An 11,524-nucleotide genomic window follows, 5' to 3' on the forward strand; every position below is an offset into this window, starting at 1 on the left:
CAAGTATGTATATATAAATACACACACACACACACACACACACACACACACACACACACACACACACACACACGAGAAACACACTGTATGAGAAATTCATACAGGTTTGAAATAACTTAGGGGTGAGTAAACGATGACAGAAGTAATTTTTATTAGAACTACACATAACGTGAAAATGTGCAACAGGCACGTTGGGTACGCCTGAATGTGATTGGCCGTTTTGAAGCACATGACGCATTTTCTTAAACCTGATTGGCTAATTCATATGAACAGGACGTTGTTGCCAGATGGAACAAGGACAGCCAGATGCGTTAGAACTAGCAGTCTCTCATGTCCAGAAAGTGCACATACAAATACACATTTAAAATTCAGTAATAGTTATATTCAGATGTATCGTAGTCGTAGATTATTGACTGTAAAAAGACGTTTATTTTAAGGTCCATTCAGGTGATTTCAGGTTCCTTCACAGCGGAAGAATATTTGCGTCGTTTTAACGTGCGGTAAGGAGCGAAGTTTGAACATTTCAGTAACCTTACAATAGAAACAAATGTTTGTTTTTACATATTAGATGCCACATTTCTATATTTAAACTGGTTGTGGTTATGTTACACAGTAGGGTAATACAATAACGTTAATGTTTATAAAAGTGCCTGATGTTTTGAGATGTTAACAGACATGCATGATACGTTAAAACTTCTACTGTCCAGAGACCAGTTCCATAAACATACTAGCCTAGCAGCTAAATGTAAACAATAATATTCAACTAACCATATAATCGCGTGTGGTTAGGATAATTGAACTTAGATGCTGTGAGTTTGAAGTATTGTATATTAACATCTGTTGTGTAACGTTAAGATCTATCGTTAGTCTGACCCACTAACAGTTAGCAATTAGCGGGGGCTAATCAGTCTTTTCAGATTCAAATTAGAACAATCTACCTTTTATGTAACAGACTCTAAAAAGTTATGAAGAGTGGGCGATCTTGTCATCTTACTCTCTGAAGTTTTAGTATGACAGTCTCTTATCTTCAGTTCATTTATTTACTCAGATCTAATTTCTTATGTACTGGACTCAAGCATGGAGGATACTGAAGCCATGGACAGCAGAACACCACTGGCAGCCCTGTCTCCTTCTCGGCAGAACACTGAAGGTGCTGGAGATGTGGATTTCTCCAAACTTACTCCTTCACAGTTTGGCATATCAACAGACAGCTTCTTACCGTCATCCAAGATTAAAGGTTAGCAAAAATAAACTGGATTTAAATGGGTTAGTTCACCCAAAAAATGCCAATTCTGTCAGTAATTACTCTCCCCCATGTTGTTCCAAGCCTGTTCATCTTCTTAACACAAATGAAGATCGTTTTAATGAAATCTGAGAGCTTTCTGTTCCTCCATTGACAGATACGCAACTACCATTTCATGCTTTGAAAAGTTCATAGAGATCGCTTTAAGAGATTGATAGTTCATAAAAGTAACTGTAGAGACTTGATCACTTTATGATGAACAGACATAATTTTATAAAAAGATCTTTGTGTTCTGAAGATGAGCGAAAGTCTTAGCGGTTTGGAATGGCATGAGTGTGAGTAATAATGACAGAATTTTCATTCTTGGGTGAATTATCCCTGCCTTGTTTATGTGCCTTATGCACTTTTTGTTTAGTTAATGCCTTTTTATTGTTACATTTTTATTATTTATGATAATTTTCAGTACAATATTATTTTATTTTGCACAATTTTACCCTACGCAATTCTGTTTTGTCACTGAAGCACACTAAATTAATTTTAAATGTAACTGAAATCACACTTTTCATACTGCGTAATCTCCTCAGATAAGTCCAGAGTGGCTCAACTGAAGTCTAGGAGGAGATCCACGATTGGGGTCCGGGGATCTCCAGAAACGAACTCTCTTATCTGCTACAGAGCCAGACAAGCTGCAAAAACACCTCCTCGAACACCACAGGTAGATGCATGGTCTAACACAGCTATTTTTGCTTTAGGAACCAGATTTTACATTAATCATCAAGTGGTGACCTAACACAATAGCAAAGTGTTTATGTATATTATATATTATGTATATGTATATTCTTCCCTATTCCAAGTAAAATGGCTTCTTAAACAAAACCAAAAAATGTAGGGACATGATTGTGTCCATCATTAATGTTATTGCTAGATGGAGGGGAAGTTATTTTGATTAAAGATTACGAGGGCACCTGAATAAAACAAAAAGATGTACATAAATAAGTCCTTTATAATAAATACTGCAATATTCCATAAAAATAAGATTTGACCATTTTGATTTCATTGAATTTTGTAAATGCAAAAGTGATTTCCACCCTAACACATTGAATAAACACTGAGCAAGAACTGTACAATTATAGTAAGACAAATTATTAGTGACATAAATGTATGACAGAATACCATACAGTTTGATTAGAGACAAACTCTTTTTCAATTTTCTATTCAAAATGCAGAATTATATGATTATTTGCAATGTCTACAAACTTATCTGGACAGACTTGCGATCCATTTATAAGACATGACCCACCCGTTAAGATCATCTGGTGTAATACAACATGAATGTGTTTCATAGAGTGAGCCACATTGTTTAACGTCATGATGATGATGATGAAGGTTGTTGGGATTTTTCTTTATCTGCTGTAACTTTGTGCCCTCTCCTCATGAAGCTTTTGCAGGGGAGTCCGTTTCTTTTACGCTGCGACTCTCTGAAGAAGAAGATGGCTGCTTTCCAGTGTCTGATGGAGGAGGACGACGACGAAGAGGACGAACAGAAGAAAAATGAGGAGAATGGGAGTGCGAAAAATACTTTGGCTGAATATTCTATGAACGGTCAGTCTCTCCTCAAACTGTTGTGAAGTTATTAAGAGAATGTCATTGTTTGCTATTTCCAGCTAATAGAACTTATTCAGAAAAAGCAGGCAACATAATAAATTTAGCACAATTTGATTTCCTCCATTGATCCCAGTTAGAGCGCAGAAGGATGATGTGCAGTATAAATCAACTGAAGCTTATAATCCTTAAAATAAATCTGTTTACATTTCAGAGGGCTTTCAGATTGAAAAGAATTGTAAAAGCATATCTACAGTAGTCTTCCAGTTTGAATAATCTGTGATCATTTCATGTTTTGACACTATGAAATTGTAAGTTTTATTCAAACATAAACAAGACATTTGAGGAATATCAGTGCTTTCCTTTCAATACTCTCATTTTTAAAATTCTATCAACCTGGAAAGTTGAATGCTATTTAATGTTATAATAACACTAAAACCACTCTAAAATATGAACATATGTTTATATTAAAGTTCATAAGCAGCTGTTTTTCTTTTAATTTACATTTGCATTAACTGGAATCAGTAATAGGATTCAAATCATAAGAATCAGTTCTTAGTTCTCTGTGTGGCTCTCATACATTTTTGGTCAGTTACTATTGAGATTAGCAATTGCTGATTCACTGTAGTTTTAAAACCAGCACAGATTAATTATGTTCTTATGTAGCATGACCTGTTTTTCCTAAATGTAATCTTGGGCCATTATCTCGATGAGGACGTCTCTTTCTGCTACTGTCTGTCCTGTAGGAAAGGAGAACCCGCTGACTAAGCAAAGTCAGTTCGCTTCGATGACGCCGCCCCCCTCTAAGAAACGCTGCTGGGCCCCACCAGTGGAGTGTGAGGACAAGATTACTGAGACGCCACTCCCCTACCCCACTTTCATAATACAACAGGAGCAAGGGGTAAACATATCAGCATTTAACGGCACCATGTTTGATATTCGATATACAGTTTATCATCTGTTAAATTGCCATTAGCGGATAAAGTGGCAGAGGTAAAGTGCTTACAATGCAACCAATGGATGCTGCTCTAACTCGAACAGAGTTTGCGGTCACTATTATTAGTCTGGTGGTGTTCCTGTAGTCAGCGTTGTGGTCTTCTGTTTTTCTATGATTGTAGGTGAAATGCTCCGAGTCTCAAAACCAGAGGTCTCTATCTGATGTGGATTCAGATGCAAAGAATGAGCTTTTGTCTTTACCCATGCTGTCAAAACCAGATGTTAAACCAGCAGGTAAGGGAACTTCACCATGGCAGTGTTTATTTGATCAGAAATACAGGAAAAACTGTAATCTTGTGAAAAATAAATACAATTTCATCTATTTTCATATATTTTTAAATGTAATGCAATCCTGTGATGCAAAGCTGAATTTTGATATGCCATACCTGTGAGGCTCACTAACAGATTTAGATAGATATGTGAACAATATTGGAAAGAAATAGTTTTTTGTGTATATAGAAAAAGCCTTGGATCTTTTAGTTCAGCTCATGAACATCTTACTTTCATCATACTTTCTGATGTTCATACATGTTTTTACGTGCTGTAACTAAAAGTGGAAGAGATGACTGCTGCTTGAACTGAGGATCTAGAGTGATTTATCATATTTAACCCTCTGGGCTTCTTCGTAAATGGGTTACACTTAGCTTCCTCCCGGTCAAAAACGGGCGAAGCCTTAAAATTTTACTTTACTTCTTCCCAGGATAACCATTCAAATATATTTTTGTTCTATAATATTTTATGATTATTATTTAGAATTTTTAGAATTTTTTATGATACTTTGCATTAATTATATAATTTTTATGAGCTATTTTTTCCATTAGAATTAATATACATATTTTTATTTTATATTGTTTTTTGTTTTTTTTTCAATAAATACAACATTTCACATCAAAATAGAGTGTCAGCTAATAAAAAAATAATAATTCAAGTAGAAGAGCGCCACCTAGTGGCTTTAAAAAATAGTTACATGTGTGCAATGTCCTGTACAGCCTGTAGGCTGCCTATAGCTTCCTATTCAAATACATAGAAAGGCTTTTTGATTCTTTTTGTTGGTTTAGACATGATTTCTCATGTCTGTGTGCGTGTGTGTGTGAGTGTGCATTTGAGCAAGATTTTTTTCTCATTTATTGATTTTATTTTTCATATTCTACAAATTTGCTGGTGCAGTCTTGCCAGTTTATCTGTGTATGTGTTTGTGTGTGTGTGTGGGGGGGGGTGGTCTTATTTGCACTCTTGATGTTCTAGAGAGTGTCACCCCTTCATTGCTGTACACTTTTTTTCTGCACAGTTGCTGATCTGTAGCTTGTACCACCAAAAGTTTCTCTGAGTTTTCCTATTTTTTCGTATTTCCCATTCATTTCCTATGTCGGTCATTTTTGACCGGGAGGAAGCTAAGTGTGACTTTTTTTTTTACGACCCTTTAACAAATCAGAATCATCTCCTTGATTTTTTTGTGTGTTCATATAGGTAATACAACAAAAGTCACCAAGTTTCAGCCCGATGCGATCAAGCAAAAAAATGAAACATTTTAAAACGTAACAGTTTTCGGTCATTTTTGACCGAAGAAGCCCAGAGGGTTAAGAACGTCAACACGAGAATGTCATGTTTTCATATTCCATCGATCTCTTTATTTAAAAGGTCAATGAATGTTTGATGATAAAAATCCATTATATGACCCTTTAATCCATTTCTTTATTTATGGTTCAGGTTAATTTTTTTTTCAATACTAGAGCCTTTTTTTCTTTATAGATGATAACATGGGCTCCTCTATGCGCAAGAAGAAGCAGGTTCGTTTTGGGGCACCGCTCTCTCCAGAGTTCTTTGACAAAACCCTCCCTCCCAGTACCCCACTGCAAAAAGGAGGCACCCCAATGTGTCCTCCATCATCTACGGAACCTAAACGCTCTCTACTGAAGACCCCTCAACGATGTGATGCCCCTCTTCCCCAACCTGACTTCAACAGTCCTCAGTTCAATGGAGCCTCTCCTGACCTTGTTATTAACAGACGCAGTGCTGGACTGTTGTACAGTGATGAAGTATTTGAAGAGATCGAAAAGGTTTGACACTTTCCAGCTTCTCCAAACTAACTTACCTGATTGTAGATTGAGTGGCTTATGAGTTTATTCTGTCATTGCCCACAGGCTCCTTCCTCTATAAAGTTATGTATTGATGGTGAGTTTTTGTGACTTTCTCCAATTAATCTCCACAGATAAGTTTTCCCAGTATGGAGGACGAGTCTCCCTCATACAAGCCTTCAAAGAACTGCAAGGGTGAGTTATGAAATGGTTTTGAACAGAAGGAAAGTTTCTCTGCGGCCTGTTCTAATTGTGTATGTAAAACTGTAGATGTACTCTCTGCTGAGGACCCACGGCAGCCTCAGGCGGAAGACTCTGAAGTTATGAACGCTGCTTTTCAAGAGGAAGATGATGAACCATCAAATTCACAGACAGAGGAAAAACTGCCAGGTCCCACTAGTGACCAGCCACTGGCTCTCTCCATCTCCAGTGAGTTAAACTTTCTTCCATTTTTTTTAGCATGCTCTCTTTCTTGCCCTTAATAAATTCATACCATTTTTTATTACTCTTTGCTATTTTTTTTTTTTTTAGCAAAATAGGATAAAGATTATGAGAACTCAGTGCAGAATTATAAGTCTGCTGTTCTTCTAAAACATTCACAACACATCTGTTTTTATCTGTTTGTCTATTTTTCCTCCCGTTTTTGTGTTAGTTTTAATTTTCAGTCATTATAAATTTCTTACAGATTCTGCAAGGAGAATGTAAACTTAACTTCACTTTTAAAAAAAACTTTTGCTGATAATTTACTCACCCACATGTCATCCAAGATGTCCATGTCTTTCTTTCTTCAGTCGAAAAGAAATTAAGGTTTTTTTATGAAAACATTCCAGGATTTTTCTCCATATAATGGACTTCAATGGGAACCAAACAGTTTAAGGTCCAAAAGACAGTTTCAGTGCAGCTTCAAAGGCCTTTATACGACACCAGACGATGAATAAGGGTCTTATCAAGCGAAACGATCGTCATTTAAAAAATAAAAAAGTTTAAGTTTTAAAAGCACAAATGCTCGCCTTGCTCTTTTCTGTGATGTGCATTCGTAACTCTCCTGTTCAAACTCGTTCATCAAAATGAACAAATCTTTTTTCAAGTCATGACTCGAAGGGTCCTAGATAAGACCCTTATTCATTGTCTGGTGTCGTTTAAAGCCCTTTGAAGCTGCACTGAAACTAATTTGGCCCTTGAACCGTTTGGTTTCCATTGATGTCCATTATATGGAGAAAAACCTGGAATGTTTTCATCAGAATGTTTTCATCTTTTTGACTGAAGAAAGAAAGACATGGACATCTTGGATGACATGGGGGGTGAGTAAATTATCAGCAAATGTTTTTTTTTATTTATTTTTTTTAAGTGAACTACTCCTTTAAGAGCAGAAATGCATTGTTTAAATACTTCTTAACTTCAGCTGTTAGACTCGTATGTACTTATTAAATGTATTTAAGAACAGAAATGTGCATCAATATGTATTTAGTTTATAATATTTGACACTCATGTTTCCTGTCAGCAGTAGAGGTTGACAGGGAGTCAGAGTCTTCTGCAATCTCTGAAAAGACACATTCATTCAACTCCAGCACTGAACCAACTCGCTCTCGCAATAGAAAAAGAAAGGTGAGGACTCGTATCTGCAAATCACTTCTTTCAAACTGAAATCACAATTTGAAACAGCCACTGTTGCCATTTCAATGTTGCATTTTTTCAACACTAAAAAAATTCTTCCCAAATGGTATTATCACCACAATATTTGATTATTTTTAATTTTTTTCATTTTAAAAATCATCCCAAAACTTTATTTCCAAGTTATAAAATCCAAGATTTTCAATGTGCTTTCAGGCTTTACAGTATATTGAAGAACCTCAGGAGGCTGAAAGAAAAATAATTTCGATCATCCAGCTCTGTTGTGTTCCTTTGTTTCAGCAATCAGGGGAGCCTGAGCCTGAGACAAGGAGAAGCTTGCGTTCAGCAGCAGCGTCTGCTTCAGGAAAGATGAAGGTATGAAGCTTAAAAAGTGGATTTATAATCTGACATGTGATGAGTCTTGGTGAACGGGGGCTTTTTAAGCTCTGATTATTAACACTGGCATCAAACTGACATTGAGCCTGAAATAATAACACTAATGTGACTTGGACTTAGCATTTGGTATATAAATAGCATGATGTGTGATTTCATACGTCTAGAGCCTTTGAGCACATTTGTGTGAACTCTGTCCATGTTCCTCACTGCTTTTTTTCAGAAGACGTCAGGAGTAAATAAACGATTTGGCAATAAGGTGGATCGTTCTCTATACGGGAAAAGAGACTATGCTTCAAAAAACCCTCTGCTCAGCCCCATAATTGAGACGATGTCTACCAGTCTCAGCAACACACCAACACAGACCCAATCAGGAAAGCTAACAGGTACTCGTGTCCAAGTTGTTCATTTCTGATTCAGCCATTTTGTCACCCATGCTTAGTCTGAATGGACTGATTATTAGATGAATCTTCTGCAGAGTAAGACTGATGCGTTCATTGCACAAAAATATGTTCTGCTCTATTCATCTTCACCTATTCTTATATAGAATGGTACTTTTATTCAGCAAGGATGCGTTTAATTGCGATTCTTTGTTTTGGGTGCACCAACTTTACAACTTTGTCGAATGTTTACGTTCATAAACGAAAGGGAATGTTCAGAAAACCATAATGGTGCTAGCCCTCTCAAACAGATATTCGGAATTAACTTTAAAGGAGAACTCCGGCGAACAATGAACCTTTGGTCTAATAAAACAACGGTACCTAGTCAATCGTTCTCTGAGCTTTGTTTTCATGATAATCGAATGTAAAGAGTTTTATCTCTAAAAACTGTTTAGCGTATAATGCTAGTAATGGGGGCATTGACTAAGTAAAAAGAAACCGCTAGTTTATACCACTAACAAGGCTCAAAATAGCCCCACACTAACGCAGTAACATAATATGAGGCTCCATACATGCAAAACAAAGCATTGAGAACTTTGTAAGTGTACAGACCGTTTAATAAGAAGATACTTTATGAAGACAGTTCACTTCGCGTATACAGACAGGAGCCATCTTTAAAAATAGTCTCGATAAGTCGATCCCCGAACGCCGCTCATACAGTTCAGAAGTTCGCTGAACTTCATACAGTTCAGATCAATCAGCACGGCGTTCGTGGTTTGACTTATCGAGACTATTTTTAAAGATGGCTCCTGTCTGTATACGCGAAGTGAACTGTCTTCATAAAGTATCTTCTTATTAAACGGCCTGTACACTTACAAAGTTCTCAATGCTTCGTTTTGCATGTATGGACCCTCATTATGTTACTGTGTTAGTGTGGGGCTATTTTGAGCTTTGTTAGACTTTGTTAAACTAGCTATTTCTCTTTACTAAGTCAATGTCCCCATGGCTAGCATTATACGCTAAACAGTTTTTAGAGATAAAACTCTTTACATTCGATTATCATGAAAACAAATCTCAGAGAACGGTCGACTGTGTACCGATGTTTTATTAGACCAAAGGTTCATTGTTCGCCGGAGTTCTCCTTTAAGACACCGCAGCTTTGTTAACACAACTAATGTTAAAGTATTACACTCTTCACACACAGATGGAGAGCAAAACTGCATTCAGACACCCAACCTTCCCCATAGCAAGACAGTTTGCCCCATGGTTATTCTGGGTACTCACTGTTCACAGACCAATGAGAAAGAGCAAACGTTGAGCTCCTCTGTGACAGACACCACTGACAACCAACCAGATTTGAACGTGGCTTATTTTGAACCCTCAGTCGGCGCTCAGAGTCCCACAGGAAGAGTAAACTCAAGGTCTAAGACATCCAAGACCAAACGCGACTCGGGGAGACCTAAGCGCCAACGTCGGAGCTCAGGCGCAGCCAAGAGAAAGAAGCTCAGCAATACAGCTATTAACTCCACTACTGAAGCAGATTATGAATTTGGGGAACGAGATGCTGAGAGCCAGAAGCCAAATCAATCTGCAGGTTTGAGCCCAATGCACCAAGACAGTTTTGAAGCCGAGTGCTCTAAGAACAAGGAAATTGAGGCTTTGAACGGCTATGCGGCACCAAATGAAAACTCCATAACCACTGAGAGTTTAGAGCAAAAGACACCAAGACGTGGACGTGTCCAAACGGTGCTGGAAAGTCCTTGTGTAAAGGTCGATGAGAGTGGTCAGTCGGAGCGAATTACTGTTGGCATGTCAGAAAGCAACGCTGAACCTAAAAAGCCTAGTTTGGCCCCCTGGCAGCAGGATGACTTCAATATCGACGACATCTTGAAACCTGTGGCGAAGAGTCGAGGTTCAGTGCGACGCAGCCTGAGGAACCGGAGGAGCGTGGACCTGCAGGCTGTGGGCCTGGCCTGGGTGGACCACACGTCCCCGGAGCTGAGTCAAGTGGCTCGGAGAAGGACGCGTGGAAGACTCAGCGGAGTGTCTGAACCACTCTTCATTCAGGCCTGCGAGGACCCAACACCAAACTTGGGAGAATAACTGACCTCAACCGTTCGTGTCAGTTACTGTCGAATAAACTTTTAATGAAAAGTTTAGTCTTTTCTCATATTAAATGACATGTTTTTATGGATGAAAACCACCTCTTCTTAAGAATATTGTATAATTGTTAGATTACTTCTGCTCATTAAATCTTCATTTAGATGAAGGATCCTGTTTGAACGGGATTTTCCCATGGCAATCATTTTGTTTCACATAAATGGCTTTCCCAGGACAACATTTTTTGTTTTCTTTTACTGTATATTTGCCTGCTTCACAATTCAGTTGTACAAACCAATACAATATGTACAATCCATTGGCACTATTTGTAATTAGCATCACTTTTGAAACAAGTTATGGGGCCTGCTTTAAATTTTACATGGATGAATGTTATGAAAACATGTCTGGATTATATTTCAATCCAAAATCAAGAGATTTTTTATTTTATTTTTTTATAACAGTGTTCAGCACATTTATCATTACCGTAATGCATTTCCTTATTCTAATTGCTAATATACAGTAGTTATACAATCATTTAAAAAAAAAAAAAAATTTAAAAACAATTGTCAAATGCATAACTTTGTGTGTATATTGTAGTTTATATTTAATTGGCATACCTATATATTTTAAAAAAAATGGCTTTGTGTTTTATTTTCCAGTAGCAATAATCAATTCCAGTACCAATATTAAAATCTAATGGGAAATTCGAAAGGACCATTTAAAATAGGGCTTTAATATAATTATTTATTTACAACAGTTATTTACGGGGGGTTTTTTTCTGTTAAAACCGAGTACAACTTGGAAATAATTATTCTAGCCATTGATTCATAGCCTTGATTCAGCGGTGTTTGTTTAGACTCTCATTATGTTTTATGGGAATCAATCCTCAGCAGTGCTTCTGTAGTCGAAATAACACTGCAACAGCGTTTAAATATTTATGTCCTGTAGTCAGTCTCCAGTTTCAGTGGTCCAGAGGCATTATTTTAACATGGACTTACACCTTTGCTGTACGTGATCAATATCTTATCACAAATCTTGCTTCCAATGCAGCTTAAGAATTGTTTTATTATTTAGTGAAGGTCTTAAAATGGCAATTGATATTGGGTCTGGCCAGGCAGTTTTGT

The 11,524-nt window shown here is 37.2% G+C and overlaps 1 protein-coding gene across 7 annotated transcripts; it reads left to right on the plus strand.

Annotated features, from left to right (window-relative positions):
* The first annotated feature begins 275 nt into the window (after positions 1-275).
* On the plus strand, positions 276-10,628 carry cdca2 (cell division cycle associated 2). Of its 7 annotated transcripts, none has more exons than XM_089130541.1 (13): positions 276-500; positions 1,049-1,237; positions 1,828-1,958; positions 2,683-2,845; positions 3,592-3,746; positions 3,964-4,075; positions 5,591-5,898; positions 6,051-6,111; positions 6,187-6,345; positions 7,418-7,521; positions 7,744-7,902; positions 8,144-8,306; positions 9,505-10,628. In XM_089130541.1, exons 2-13 carry the CDS (start codon positions 1,078-1,080, stop codon positions 10,401-10,403), a joined length of 2,574 nt encoding a protein of 857 aa, XP_088986667.1. In that variant the 5' UTR covers positions 276-500; positions 1,049-1,077; the 3' UTR covers positions 10,404-10,628. The 7 variants fall into 7 exon arrangements, with proteins under 7 accessions (XP_088986667.1, XP_088986670.1, XP_039515720.2 ...); XM_089130544.1 differs by having other exon boundaries at positions 8,147-8,306; XM_039659786.2 differs by having other exon boundaries at positions 7,828-7,902.
* Positions 10,629-11,524: the final 896 nt, after the last annotated feature.

Source organism: Pimephales promelas, chromosome 4 (assembly GCF_988280905.1).
Source record: "Pimephales promelas chromosome 4, fPimPro1.hap1.1, whole genome shotgun sequence".
In the NCBI taxonomy this organism is placed as follows: domain Eukaryota; kingdom Metazoa; phylum Chordata; class Actinopteri; order Cypriniformes; family Leuciscidae; genus Pimephales; species Pimephales promelas.